The sequence below is a fragment of the Castor canadensis genome, chromosome 11 (assembly GCF_047511655.1).
Source record: "Castor canadensis chromosome 11, mCasCan1.hap1v2, whole genome shotgun sequence".
Lineage (NCBI taxonomy): Eukaryota > Metazoa > Chordata > Mammalia > Rodentia > Castoridae > Castor > Castor canadensis.
In genome coordinates, this window is record NC_133396.1 from 34,694,590 (window position 1) to 34,710,321 (window position 15,732).

The window sequence follows — 15,732 nt, forward strand, 5'->3', positions numbered from 1 at the left end:
TCAGGCTGGCTTCAAACTATGATCCTCCTGATCTCTGCCTCCTGAGTTGCTAGGATTACAGGCATGAGCTACTGCACCCAGCTTATTTAATGCATTTCTAATTCATCAGTTCATTCAACAGTCATTTCCAGACATTAATCTAGGTACTGAGGGTATGCCTTAAATAAAATAAAGCCTTTGTCCTCATGTAGATATGCTGTAGTATATAGATAATAAAAGTATAAATGTAATTTGAACTATAAAGTAATACATTATTTATGTAAATCATCTAGAAGAAATAAGATACCTAAGTAAAAGAAATACCTAAAAAAAAATTAACACTTAATGCTTTCCATCAAATCTTGAAGAAATAGGTTCTTTGGTATTATTTTTAGATTTGCATAAAAACTTCTCTGCAGATACATTTTTTTAAAAATGTTGCCCAGGCTGGCTTTGAACTCTTGGCCTTAAGAGATCTTTCTCCACAGCCTCCTAGTAGCTGCTAATATAGGCATCTGATACATGCCCCTTCTCCCCATAACTATGTCACTTTCATAGCAGTTTTTTACTTGAGAAATTAATTTTGGAATGATGTGGAAGAATAGCAACATTATGTAACTATTTTAAATAAGCCTAGTAATATGTAAATCTTAGAGCAGCCTCTTGACCTCCCAGGGCTTTCGTTTTCTCTGTTATAAAATGAGGTGGTTGAGCAAGGTGCCGGTGGCAAATAGTTCATGAGACCCTGTCTTGGAAAAAAAAAATCCCAGAGTTTAAGCCCAATACTGCAAAATAAATAAATATAAATAAATAAACAATTTTAAGAATGAGGTAGTTGTTGGCTGGAGGTATGACTCAAGTTGTAGCAAGTGTGAGACCCTGAGTTCAAACCCTATTTCCCCTCAAAAAAGAAAAAAAGCGAGGTGATTGGCCTCGTTTCATAGTTTTAAAAGTGTGTTCATGTGTCCTAGTCCTTTTCTCTCTTCTTAATAGTTCAGCATTGGTTTGTTTTTTTCCTATTGTAAGTACATGAATTTTTGTAAGATTTTATTTGGAAACAGTTTTCTGTTGTATATTTTTAAGATTTTCTTTTTTTTTTCCCTTTCACTTTCTCTTTTTGTGGTATTGTGATTAAACCCAGGACTTGCACATGTTAGGCAAGTATTCTACCACTTGGGCCATGTCTCTAGCCCCCCTGTAAGATTTTCTCGGCTGCTGATCTTATGGAAATCAAATGATTCAGGTATTTACAAAAGATTTTTTTTTTTCCTCAGATTGGGGTTTGAACTCAGGATCTATGCCTTGAGCCACTCCACTAGCCCTTTTTTTGTGATGGGTTTTTTCGAGATAGGGTCTTGTGAACTATTTGCCTGGTCTGGCTTCAAACTGAGATCCTCCTGATCTTTGTTTTCTGAATAGCTAGGATTATAGGTATGAGCCACCGGAGTCTGGCTACAAAAGATTTCTTTATAAAATATATGAATGTACTATTATATGAATTATAATATTAATTATATAATTATACTAAATATTATATATTGCATAATATATAATAATACTAAATATATATTTAGTATATATAAATATACATTATATATAAATGTGTACTCAGTATATAATATAAGTATAATAAATATTTAACTAAGTTAAATAAATACATTTATTTAAATAAATATAATATATAATTATACTAAATATAATACTAATTATAATTATACTAATGTATAATAGTAAATATATACTAAAAAATTTAAAAGGATGCCATGAGAAATATAAATACAAATAGCAAGAATTTCTTTTCATGTCATAGTAGTTTTGCTTGTGTTCTCTTTGGAAGGACTACTCTTAAATTTTTGGTTATTATTGATTGATATAAGTGATCTACCCAGTTCCCTTGCTTTGATGTTTCTTGATCTTTTCCTTCATCTCAACTCAGCTACCCATTCAAATACATAAATCCTAGAATTTGTCACTATCATCATTTCTGAAATTTCAATTTTGAAAATATTCTCTTTGATGTTTTCTTTCTGTTTCTGCCAACTCACTGGTCCTAATCCAACATTTTCAGAATGCATTCAGACTTATACTTTACCAACTTTCACTTAGCTGCATTCCCCTCCTACTGTCATTTCTTTGCTAACATTCCCAGTTCTCTTGCCCTATTCGCTACTTATCCTGGCAGGGGTGCAAATCTGACCAAATCCATTTCTCCTTACTTTAGTCATGCCTCTAAGGCTTGAGAAGTGCCAGCAACCTAAAAAATACCTTCTTGTCAACTCATGACTAGTTCATTTTTTTTTCTCTGTTTAGGCTTTCTCTCTTCCATGTATTTTAAATAATCTTTTTTTTTTCAATTTTTTTGGTGGTACTAAGGTTTGAACTCAGGGCCTCACACTTGCTAGGCAGGCACTCAAACCACTTGTGCCACTCTGCAGCTCAGTCCTCCATGTACTTTAGTTACTTCTGTGGTTCACAAATTCATATTTCTTCTTTGCATTATTGTAGTCTAATCAAATTTAGCATCTCTTGAACCTTACTCCAAATTCATCAGAGAATCAGATGGGTCCAGCTTAGGGGAATTATTCATTCCTGGTCAATAAACTGAAGCCAGAAGAGGAAGCTACCATACTACAAGCATTGCTGCTGGGGCTAACCCTTCATTAGTGAAATGAGTGTGGTGGTACTTCTTTTAAGAGGAAGTCAGACACTCCCAAAAGGAGAAACAGCCTAACTAATCAATCTTTAAGGCAGAGAGAGGTCTTTAGTCTAGAGTCCATGGATCAGCTTCAGAAAGTCTCTGAATACACTAACATGTGATGTGTGTGTGTGTGTGTGTGTGTGTGTGTGTACATATGTACCTTTTAATAGAAAAGTCTACAGTTCAATACATATCCTTAAACTTGACCTAGATAAAGGACTTTACTGTAGGGATGCTTTGAATAATAGTGATCTGTGATTCCATGAATTTAAAAATCTTAACAATGAGAAGAAATACTTTTTACTATTATATTTTATATTCAAGGTTATTAAAGAGGTGAAAACCTAACTTTCAATGAAAAGAAATGAGTTCTTCAAAGGATGAGTTTGACAAGGACATGTTGTAAACCACTATTTTTTCTTTACATGTATTTTAGATCAACAAAGGAGAATATTTTTGCCACCTCCACCTGGAATTAGAAAATGTGTAATATCCACCAATATTTCTGCAACATCTTTGACAATAGATGGGATCAGGTACAACTTTTGAAAGTTTTAACTCTTAAACAAGGAAGCCAATTAGCTGATCATAAAACATTACTGAGTTTGCTTCTCTGTGTTCTCCACTAAGGCCCTGTCACCTACTTCTTAATGATTTTAACTTGTCCTCACCTTTCATTTGTTTGTGATTGTTTTAAAGAGGAAATAGAGTGTACACACTGTTTACCTCTTTTAACTACTTGACAACTTGAAGCCTCCCCCGCCCCAAATTTAAGATTAGCTGTAATGCTTCATGGGTTTTAGCCAACTCTGTTTTTCTGTACTACCATTATTAGTGTACACCTTAGATGACCTGATTTTCCCTTTTCCCTTGCAACCTCACTTGGTAATTTTGTTCATCTAATGTGTATTTGGAGGTAGTGCCTCTCACTTCATACCTTTTTTGTGAAATTGAACTATGATGCAGGTCCCTTATTACTTTTAGATATAGTCAATGATGCCATCAAATTTTGAGTACAGTTAGAGAATCACTTGGAAATTTTAACCGTGAACTAATAGCTAATGCAAGATTCTTTCAGACTGTTGAGTCACATCCCTTTTTGATAATTTATTTTTTACTCAATGTATTTTATGTCCTTAGCTAAGTCTGACTGCCACAGGAAGGCTGGAAAGGAATCCAAGGATACTATATATTTCTTCTACGTAAAATGATCACAGATCATTTCAGATCTGAGAAGTCTAATATCCTATACTTTTCTCCTTCACTTTAAAAATAATGGGTTTCTAGGGCTGGGTATGGTAGTGCATGTCTATAATCCCAGCTACTTGGGAGACAGAGATTGGGAGGATCTTGACTCAAAGCCATTACAGGCAAAAAGTAGTGAGATCCCAACTCATCCAACTAGCTGGGCTTGGTAGCATGTACGTAAGATCTCAGCTATGTTGGAGGATTGCAGTCTGAGGCTGGCCCTGGGCAAAAATGTAAGACCCTATCTGAAAAATAACTAAAGCAAAAAGGGCTGGGAGCATAGGTTCAAGTGGAGAGTGTCTGCTTAGCAAGTATGAGATCCTGAGTTCTGGTGGTACACACCTGTAATCCCAGGACTTGGAAAGCTGAGGCAAGAGGATTGAAAGTTAGAGGCCAGTCTGGCCTACAGAGTAAGACCCTGTCTCAAAAAAAAAAAACTAATTAAATAAATAACAAAAATAATTTCTCTGGAGTAAATTGATCTCTATAATTTTCTGTCTCCAGTATAGGCAAAAAACATTAAATAGCATGTTTCATTCAGAATGTTGTTTTAGTGAATGATAGACTTCCTGCTATTCCAAACTTAATTCTTTACCTGAATTGTTTTCTATTTAATTGGCTTAAAATGATACGTTAACAGCTATTTAGAATTAGATTTTGAACCTATCAGAGTGGCTTAGAGCTCATTTTGAACTTTAATTTTTTATTGAGGTAAAATTAATCATTTAAAAGTGAACAATTAAAGTGATATTTAGTACATTTTTGCAGTATTGTGTAACCTGTGTCTAGTTCCAAAACATTCCATCACCCCAGAATAAAACCCCATGCCCTTTAAGCAGGCACCCTGCATTCCCTCTCCACCCCAACCCCTGATAACCACCAGTCTGGTTTTTGTTTCTGTGTATTTCTTTTTCTGGATATTTCATGTAATTGGAATTACGCAATATGAAACTTTTTATGTCTGGTTTCTTTCACTTAGCATAATGTTTTAGAGGTTTATCCATCTTGTAGCTTGTGTCAATGCTTCATTCTTTTCTTTTGTCAAATAATATTCCATTGTATATCTACCTCAGTTTATTCATCCATTCATCTGTCAGTGTTTAAGGAACATATAGGTAGATTTTTACCTTTTGAGTGTTGTTAATATTGCTGGTATGTACATCTACAAATATTTCTTTACTTCTTTTTTTCATTGCCTTTATTCTATACTTACTTCTTTTGGGTTTACTTTAGAATGGAATTGCTGGATCGTATATGGTAATTCTATTTTAACTTTTGAAGAACTACCAGAATGTTTTCTTTATTGGCCTTCCTATGAGCAATGTATGAGGGTTTTACATTCTCATCAGCAATTTCTTGACTTTCATGTTTTATACTTAAATAAAAAAGTAGTATGTGGTTGTTAATGTGGTAGAAAAGTTGAAAACCCAAAGTAGTTAAAAATAAACATGTCTCTTATTTTCTAGAAACTTAACTTGGTTTCATTCTCCTTAGGTATGTGGTAGACGGTGGCTTTGTGAAGCAGTTAAATCATAACCCCAGGTTAGGGCTGGACATCCTGGAAGTGGTTCCAATTTCAAAGTAAGTCTCTATGTCAGACCTTTTTGTTCAAAAAACAGTTGATTATACAATTTCTAGTTGATTTGGGGATAGGAAGTAAGTTACTTGGAAAACCCACAACACACTTTGGCAACCTTGTGTTTTTCTTTCCTAGGAGTGAGGCATTACAACGAAGTGGCCGAGCTGGCAGGACTGCCTCAGGAAAATGTTTTCGGATTTATAGTAAAGATTTTTGGAACCAGTGTATGCCTGATCATGTGATCCCTGAGATTAAGAGAACTAGTTTGACATCTGTAGTTCTGACCTTAAAGTGCCTTGCCATACATGATGTTATAAGGTATGTAGGCAGATTTAAAAAAAAAAAAGAAAAATTTATTAGGGTGAAGCCAGGTTATTCCTCAAAAATTATTTTGTACTATTTAACTCATACATCCCTGAAAATTGAGACTAACCTATTTTCAAGATTGGTTTTCATATTGCTTGCTTTTCAGTTAAACCAAAAATGCTAATTCACCCAAAATAAAATTCACCATTTTAAAGTATACAATTCAGGTTGTTTTTAGTAGACTCACAGTGTTACACAACCATTAGCATGATTGAATTTTCATCACCCTGGAAACTACTTAAAGATTTGGGAACTCAGAAGTAAATGATATTATATAATACTGATTGCCTTCAAATTTTCCATTTTTCAAATTTACATTCTAGTAGTTGCTTACATTGCTTTACGGGTATTTGATCCCTTGCTCATGTTTTAACCTTGGCTTAAAAGGGGGCGTTCTGCTGATAAGTTTATTTGACTACCTTTGTAACCACCATTCATTTGTAATGAAAGGCATGTAATTTACTCTATTCCAATCAGGTAGTATTTTTTATGGCTCCTTTAGTATGGTCAGCATTGTGCTACAGATCACAAAAGACAGAGTAATAATATTGTGGTAGTTTTTACTTTTACTAAGTTAGCATTGGGGAAACAAGCTTCCAAAGGAGAGCAGAGCAGTATGTAATCAGAACGAATATAAATTAGAAAAACAGGGATGAGTTAATAGGGATTAATAGCTAATTTTAGTTAATTTTTTATTATTTTCTTCACTGAGTCATTTTTCCATCTTAACTCTCTTTTTTTAAAAAATTAAAACATTTTTTTTGAAACAGGGTCTTGTGATGTAGCCCATGCTGGCCTTGAGTTCATGATTCTCCTGCCTCAATCTCTGGAGTGCTAGGATTACAAATGTGTACCACTATGCCTGGCTAATTTTTTTTTAATGAATAAATTTTAAACTGGAAAGGCAAAAAGAAGTCTGATAAGAAAGAATTGATGGAAGGTAGGCATGATGGTGTACACTGATAATCCCAGCACTTGGGAGACTAAGGAAGGTAGCTAAAGAGTTTGAGGCTAGTCTGGGCTATATAGTGGGGCTCTTGTCTCAAAAAAAAGAAAAGAAAAAAGATGACTTGGAAATAATGAGGAAGAAAAAAAACCTCAAATAACCACAAATGAAATTATCTTGGTGATTTACATGCTATTTTCATGTTACTTAAAGAACTTGAAGATTTAATGCCAACACCATTGTTGGTCATCTGTTAGAAAATATGCAAAATATGTTGCCAGGAGGTTATGAAGAGGTATATGATTTGATTTTTTTCATTTAGGAAACAGGACATGTTATAGAACCAACTGCTCAGCGAGCTTGACATTGATGCCTAGCAAATTCTTGTAAAGTTTATTGAAAAGTGGTTTAAGAGGACTGGAGGTGTAGCTCAAGTGGTAGAGTGCCTGCTTTTCAAGCGAGAAGGTCTGAGTTCAAACCCCACCAAAAAAAAAAAAAAAAAGGGTTTAAGAGAATTTCATAGTGACTTATAATTATCAGTGTGAAACAAAATAGCTCACAAAGTGTGTATCGTTATAAAGCATTTCCTCTTCATTTTGTGCACAGGATCACTGATACAATATCATATAGTGGCTGCTCCACAATAATTTCTTGAATGATAACCTAATGTCTTTTGTTTTTAGTACAGTTTTTAAACAAGATTGCATTTGATATCGTTGTGAATAAGGAAGTAATCTATAGATAACAACTTTGCTAAATAGAATATAGTTGCCAAATCCAAAAAGTGTATCAATTAATTCTTTGGTGTAATGCAGATGGAGACTTTACTAGTAGTAGTGTGCTGGATTTGTCTCTTTTCTGGTAAGCACTTTGTTGTTGTTGTCCTGCTGGGGATTGAATACAGGGCCTCATGTATGTACTCTTACCTATGAGCTACATCTTCAGCCCTCCTAATAAGCATTTTAACTGAAGATATTGGATAAAATATTGAAGAGATGATGATCAGATTTCTGGTAAACATCTTATTGCCTAATTGGTAGGTAATTAAATCAAGTTTTAGAATGATATCAGTATGGCAGAATTTTGGTCAAAAATCAATAAGGCATAAATCATGAATACCCCCTGTATACGTATCTTTTACTAATAAACGTGTTAAAAATAAATAGAAATTAAAGTTTATTCAATAATTTTTCTACCTTTATTGAATTAAAGCATACAATTTGTTTCTTTAGTAAATTAATAATAAATTTTCTAATATGAAAAAATAAGGCATGAATCTGAAAGGATACATAAGCATTTTATATCTTGTGTTTTAGATGCACAATAAGGAAATTCATGTGGAAAGATCTGAAATTATCAAATCATCACAAACTTAATATGAGCTTGCAGTTATGATTTTGTTTAAAAAAAACAAGAAACCCAACTGGCATTAGACTGATAATATTAATAAACTGTAGTGTCTAGATGATAGGGGATTATAACTACTCAGTATATGGAGTTCAGTCTTGGATATCATCACATTTTGTGAAGAGCTTGACAAAACTAAGGTGTTTAGAGGATAGTAATTAGGTTTAGTGGATCTCTTAGAAACCAAGAATTTATAAGGAGTATTCAACAGAATTGGTAATTTGTGGAATCAAGAGATAAAAGTAATTGCAGCTTTATTATTACATAGAAGAAGAAACTGACTTATTTGATATTGCTACAGCTGAAGTGTCACAAGCTATGGTCCAGTATCACTGTTTTCATAAATAAAATTTTAAACACAGCTATGACCATTCTTTTTTGAATGGCTGCTTCTACTACAACAGCAGGGTTGAATAATTATGACAGAAATCATATCATCTATAATCTTGAACAATTTGTCTGGCCCTTTACAGAAAATGTTTGCTGACTCTTTTTTTTTTTTGTTAAATTGGTGGTGTTGTCAGTCAAGCCCAGAGCCTTGAACATACTAGGCAAAGGCTCTGCCACTAAGCTACATCCCAGTGTTTGCTGCCTCTTGCTGTCTTGTTGGTACAAATTGTAGGAAAGCTAACAGTAGAATAATCTATGAGATTTTTTTTTTTTATGTATTTTATTTCAGGAAGGTAATACAGCCTCATTTTTCTGCCTCAGTACTGAGGAATTAACCAGGGCCTCACACATGCTAGGCAAGTCCTCTACAACTGAGCTACATCCCAGTCCTGTTTAAAAAACTTAGCAAGATAGAGTCTGCAGGGATTACAGGTATGTCTCACCACGTCTAGTTTGTTGTTATTATTTTTTAAATAGAGCTCTCAGCTCTGCAATGGACTTCTGTCCCTTATTAGACCTTTGTTGAGGTGAGAAATTTGAGTAGATGAATTTTCATCTCAAGATTTCAGGTGGAAAAAAATAACCCATTGCTGAGATACTAAGTAATTAGCATTCATATTAAACACACGTATACTCATGCTAGGTTATATGCTATTTTGGTAGCCTTTGTGAATATTGTTAATTTTTTGGTTAATTTTGTTATGTTCATTAGTGGTATTGTGGTAATGTAAGAGACGGTTCTTGTTTTCAGGAGATGGATGCTGAAGTATTTTGGAGTGAAGTGGGTTTGTATGTGCAGCTTGTGTTCAGATAGTTCAGTAGGTCATACAATACATAAACAAAAAACAAATGTGGCAGAATTAGTTGAATATACTTTTAGTTTTTTAGAAAAGCATTTTGAGGGCTCAAGGTGTGGCTCAAGTGGTAGAGTATCTGCTTTGCAAGTGTGAAGCCCTGAATTCAAACTCTAGTCCTATCAAAGAAAAAAAAAAGTTAGAAAAGCATTTTGAGGTACTAAATTGTAATTTTCAGCCACTTGCAATTTTTCTCCTGTTTTATAAAATCTCAGTTTTTAAAAAGTTGTGAAGTGTTGGGTGCCAGTGGCACATGCCTGTAATCCTAGCTACTCAGGATGTAGAGATCAGGATTATTGTGGTTTGAAACCAGCCCAGCAAATAGTTTGAAAGACTCTGTCTTGAAAAAACCTGTCACAAAAAAGGGGTGGTGTATGCCCTGAGTTCAAACCCCAGTACCAAAAAAAAAAAAAAAAAAGTTGTGAACTGCAGGAGAAAGATGACTTTGGTTGTGAGGATGCAGAAGGATTTAAGATAAGTCAAGAGTAAGGTGAGAGTGTTCCAGCCAAGGAAATAAAAAAGAAGTGGATCTTGAATGAGTGGAATGTGCTTCAGAAAAAAAGTTTCTTCTTTTGCTGAATGCTGATCATGATCATAAAATGGTTTTTCAAAAAAAAGAAAAACAAAAACAAAAACAACAAACCAAAAACAGAAGAGGAGGACTTGAAAAATAGAGAAATACAGCTTTTTAAAGGTATCTTCAAATCTATAAAAGCCTGCTGTGTTCAAAGAACAGCCTCTCATTTCATATCTCATTTACACACAGGTTTCCCTACTTGGATCCACCTAATGAGAGACTGATTTTGGAAGCTCTTAAGCAACTTTACCAGTGTGATGCTATTGGCAGGTAAAAAATAAAACAACCAAAACAGGTTGTTGATCCCTTTATAACAGGGCTCCAAATACCTTTTTTCCCAGTAGAAAATGATTTGTTTCAATATGAAATGAGATGGAAATTTGTGCTCAGTCTTTCTTCATCACAGTTCTGATTTAAGAGTCTCATGCTCTACCGCTAGTGAGGCGGCGCTACACAGTTCTTATTTAAAATCTCCTGTGAAACTTTTTTTAGCTGAGTATGGTGGTACATGTTTGTAATCCCAACATTGGAGGCAGAGGCAAGAGTATCCCGAGGCCAGCCTGGGTTGCATAGTCAGACCCTGTCTCAAAAACAAAGCAAAACAAATCTCTAAGCCCTACCCCCAAAAACCATTTTTGTTTAATACTGGTTTTATTTATTAAGTAACTTCTAAACACCGTTTCAGTATCACACATTATGTTGAGCACATAAAAATGAGGAATGGAACAGAACCTTTGTTCTCATGGTTGTGTGATGGAGGAAGGATTGATTATCATTCTCTTATTTCCTCAAGACATCCTCTGTGCTTCTGTAGTATGTTTGTATTTATTACATTAGTGTCTTCTGCCTCATCTGTTTAGTTTTTTTTAGATGTATTAGAGCTTTTGACAATAGAGAATTTTTATCTTTCTGTTCCTCTTGTCAGTCAATGACCACAGTGTTTTATTTCCTTAAATTGAATTTCTGGAGGTGATTTAAGGTATCTTAACTCAAATTGTATCTAATTTATTCTAGATGAACATTATATATGTATGCTCCCAACATAGAAAGACCTAAAAACTTTTTCTTTCTATTAAGGAGTGGCCATGTGACAAGACTGGGTTTATCTATGGTGGAGTTTCCTCTCCCTCCACATCTGACATGTGCAGTAATCAAGGCTGCTTCTCTTGATTGTGAAGATTTACTCCTTCCCATAGCAGCAATGTTGTCTGTGGAAAATGTCTTCATTAGACCTGGTAAGAAGTTTATTAATAAGGTTCTTCTCCTTTTTAAAATTTAATTATCAAGCATGGTGGCATAGGCCTGTAATCCTAGCACTTGGGAAGTGAACCCAGGAGGATTGTGAGTTCAAGGCCTGCTTGGGCTATATAGCAAGACCCTGTGTCATCACACACACACATACACACACACACACATGCCAAATAAAAAAATTCTGTATTTTAGAGCAGTTTTAGGTTTACAGAAAAGTGAGCAGAAATTATAGAAGTTCACATTTATCTCCTCAGGTCCCCAAAGGCACAGTTCCCCTATTATTAACATCTTTCATTTTTCTGGTATAATGGTTACAGGTGATGAGCTAATATTGATATATTATTATTAACTAAAGGGATCACTCATTGTGTTGTATGTTCTATAGGTCTTGGCAAATGTTTAGTGACATGTATCTGCCATTGCAGAATCATACAGAATAGTTTCATTGCCTCAAACAGCCCCTGTGCTCCACTTATCCCTACAGCCCTTCCTACAAACCCTAGGCAACAGATCTTTTGACTTCTCCACAGTTTGGTCTTTTCCAGAATGCCATAACTGGGATCATAGACAATGTAAGCTTTTCAGATTAGCTTCTTTCTCATAGCAATATGCATTTAAGATTCCTCCATGCCTTTTTATCCCATGATAGCTCATTTCTTTTAAATCAATGAATATTATTTCATTGTGAAGAATTTATCCATTTATCTCTTTTTCTTCTTCTTCACACTTGCTAGGCAGGCAGTCTACCACTTGAGCCATCTGCCAGCCCTCTTTTGTGTGTGTATGTGTTGGGTATTTTTGAGATAGGGTCTTGTGAACTATTTTCCTGGACTGGCTTGGAACCATGACCTTCCTGATCTCTGCCTCTTGAATAGCTAGGATTACAAGCGTGAGCCATCGGCTCCTGGCTCCATTCACCTATTGAAGGACATGTCATTTTCTTTTTTTTTGTTGGCAGCACTGGGGCTTGAATGCAGGGCTTCATGCTTGCTAGGCAGGCACTCTACCACTTGAGCCATGTCTCCAGCTTGTCATTCACTTTTTTATTTTTTGGCTATTATGAATGAAACTGCAGTAAATATCTGTGTAGGTTTTTGTGTGGACATAGCTTTCTCTCTCTTTTTTTTTTTTTTTGTAGTACTGAGAGTTTGAACTCAGAGCCTTGTGCTTTTTAGGCAAGCATTTTCCCACTGGAGCCATGCCTTCAGCCTCATTTTGCTTTAGTTATTTTTCAGGTAGGGTCTTGCATTTTTGCCAGGGGCCAGCCTCAGAATGCAGCCATCCTATCTTTGTCTCTTCCATGGCTGGGATTACAAAAATGAACACCATGCCCAATGTGTTTGTTGAGATGGGGTCTCACTAACTTTTTGCCTAGGCTTGCCTTGAACAATGATCCTGCAGATCTCTGCCTCCTGAGTGGCTGGGATAATAGGGTGAGCTACTAGAGAAGTTTTTAATTTTGATGAAGTCCAGCTTATTAGTTATTTCTTTCATGATTCATTCCTTTAGTGTTATATGTAGAAAGTCACTGGCATACACATGGTCATCTAAATTTTCTTTTATGTTGTCTTATAGTAGTTGCCTGTCCAATTGTTCAGGTGCCATTTGTTCAAAATTCTGTCCTTTCTCTATTGAAATGCCTTTGCTTCTGTGTCACAGATGAGTTGACTGTATTGATGTGGGTCTTATTCTCGGCTGTGTATTCTGTTACATTAATCTACTTGTCTACTCTCCCACCAACACCATACTGTCTTGATTATTGCAACATTAGGTAGGGTTAATTCTCTGACTGTTCTTTCCTTTTAGCACCGTTTTGACAATTCTGGATCTTTTTCCATATAAACTGTAGAACCAGTTTGTTGAAATCAACAAAATAACTTGTGGGGGTTGTGTTGAATCTAATAGATCAAGCTGGGAAGAACTGACATTAACAGTATGGAGTCTTCCTACCCCTGTACATGCAGTAGGTCTTCATTTACTTAGGTTTCTAGCATTTGTTGAAGGTTTACTACATAGCCATGGGGAAGGAAATTAAGAATAAATCATTTTTATAATTTGTTATCCTTTAACTTAGTTATTTGGCATAGGTAGTATGTAATGTTCCTGGCTGAAAGTTAATTTCCTTTCACTGGTAAAGGAAGATAAAAAGGTGAACCTTGTCCTTTTATGATACATAAGTAATATATTAACCTTTGTTTTTTATCTTTCTAGAATCAAGAGAAAAGTTAGTTCAGCTCTTATATCATTGCAGTATTCTTTTGCAGTTTTCATGTCTTTAAACTTTTCCTTTCCTCCTTTTGTGGTGTGTCAGTATGGGACACAACTTAATTTGACACATGTCAGCTTTGCCTTCACCTAGTGGAGTGATTCCTAACCCCTGCCTAAGGAGTTTCTGAGTAGGCACTATACCTTGTTTCAGCCAAGATTAGGAATGGAGTGTGCTATCTCAATGGTGTAATTCCTTTGTAGGTTTTGAGTATTGGGTCCAGAGTGGTTTATCATTGCCATAATTACAATAGAGGATACATTTTTCTATAAAAATATTCTGTAATTTAATCTCTGCACTCCCTACTCCAAATAGATTGCAGTCTTAAGTGTCAGAAATTTCTTTCTATTAAAATACCCAGTTGCATCTATGGGCCTAGCTTTTAGGACTTCATTTTTTTTTTCATTTGTAAAACCAGGATATTGGATCACAAATAGATAAGGCTAGAAAAAGAAAATATACAGATTTTTGGAAAATTTAAATAGATAAATCCCATCTAGTATTAGTTTTTCCTTTTTGAGTCTTAGATGATTCCCAGGGTGGTCTTGAATTCTTGGGTTTAAAGTGATTTTCCCACCTCAACCTCCCAAGTAGCTGGGACAGGTTTTTTTTTTTGTAACATTTTATTTTTAATATAATTTTGAACTTGTACAGAAATACTGCAAGAATGGTAAAGAAACTCTCATACCTTCAGTCCAGTTTCAGCAATTTTTAACATTTTGCTCTCTTTGATTCTCCCTTCCTTGCCCCCTCTCTCTACCCCCTCTCTCTCTCTGCTTCTCTCTCTCTCTGCTTCCCTCCCTTTCCCTTGTCACCCCCTCTCTCCCTGTCTCTATGTGTATCTATGTATTTTTTTCCTTTTTGGAGTCATTTAAGAATAAATTGGAAACACTGTGCTCATTTACCACAAAATATTTACACATATATTTACTGAGAACAAGAGCAATCTCTTATTTAGCCATAGTACATTTATCAAAATTAGGAAATTTAACATTAATAACAATACTGTTTTCTAATCCACTGTGAAAGGTATCACTGAAAGGCAACCCTTACAACTAGAGTTCAATAATTGTTTATGATTTTTTTAGGGGGATGATACTGGGGTTTGAACTCAGGGCCTTGTACCTGCTAGACACATGTTCTTACTACTTGAACCACTCTGCCAGCCCAACTGTTTACAGTTTTTAAGGCAAAATTTATATATAGTGAAATGCATAAATATTAGATGTGTAACTCAGTGATTTTTGTGAAATGGATACATGCATATAACCCACATCCCTGCCAAAATAAAGCATATTTTTATCAACCCAGAAAGTTCCCTTGGTGCTATAATTGACTTATGCATTATTCTATTTATGGACATTTGAATTGTTTCTTGTTTACTGCTATTTGAGTTAAATTTTTGTGTTAATCTTCTGTATATTTTTATTTTTCTTAAGTAAAATATCTAGGAAAGAAATTGCTGTGCTTTTGAGTAGGTGTATATTTAAGAAACCGTTAAACCTTTTGCCAAATTAGTTGTACCATTTTAAATATCTCACCAACAGTGTTCATGAGTGCATTTTGCACATGTCCTCAGCATTTTGTACTGCCAATCATTTTCATTTTGTATACTCAATTATGTATTTCTTTGTAAATTTGCATTTTCCTGATGGATAATAATATTGCATGCTTTTTCATGTGTTTATTAGCCATTTATATGTGTTTGTGAAGTTGAAAACACATCTTGGGTCAAATATGTATTTAAAACACGTAACCTACTGAGCATAGCTTATAAGGCAGTGCACTATAGATTGTCCATTGTTTACCCTTATGGTTGCATGGATAATTGGGAGTTTGTCTCCTGACTCTGCCAGAATCACAAAGGAGTATCATGCTTCATGTTGGGAAAAGATGAAAATTCAAAATTCACATACAGTTTCTACTGAATATATATTGCTTTCACACCAGAAGATCCTAAACTGATTGGGGACAGTCTATAATTAACAATTAAGGATTGGTTTGTGGATGTGACAACCTGGGTACATTTTTGCATTACATCTTTTTTTTTTTTTTTACCATAACCATGGTAAAAAGGTTACTATTATAATAGACACTGTTTTAAAAACTAAATTCCAAATACTATTTTAAAGGCAAATGGATTGGAAGAAATAATGTTGCTGTTTGGTAAA

At 34.7% G+C, this 15,732-nt stretch overlaps 1 protein-coding gene across 2 annotated transcripts in view; it reads left to right on the plus strand.

The window, feature by feature from the left end:
* The window catches only part of Dhx40 (DEAH-box helicase 40), a 42,935-nt gene that overhangs the window by 12,294 nt on the left and 14,909 nt on the right, over positions 1–15,732 (plus strand). For both annotated transcript variants that reach the window (XM_020161829.2, XM_074046217.1), the window contains 5 exons: positions 3,114–3,213; positions 5,420–5,506; positions 5,640–5,822; positions 10,234–10,314; positions 11,122–11,279. In XM_020161829.2, coding sequence (XP_020017418.2) covers positions 3,114–3,213; positions 5,420–5,506; positions 5,640–5,822; positions 10,234–10,314; positions 11,122–11,279 — 609 coding nt within the window. The remainder of the gene's footprint in view (positions 1–3,113; positions 3,214–5,419; positions 5,507–5,639; positions 5,823–10,233; positions 10,315–11,121; positions 11,280–15,732) is intronic.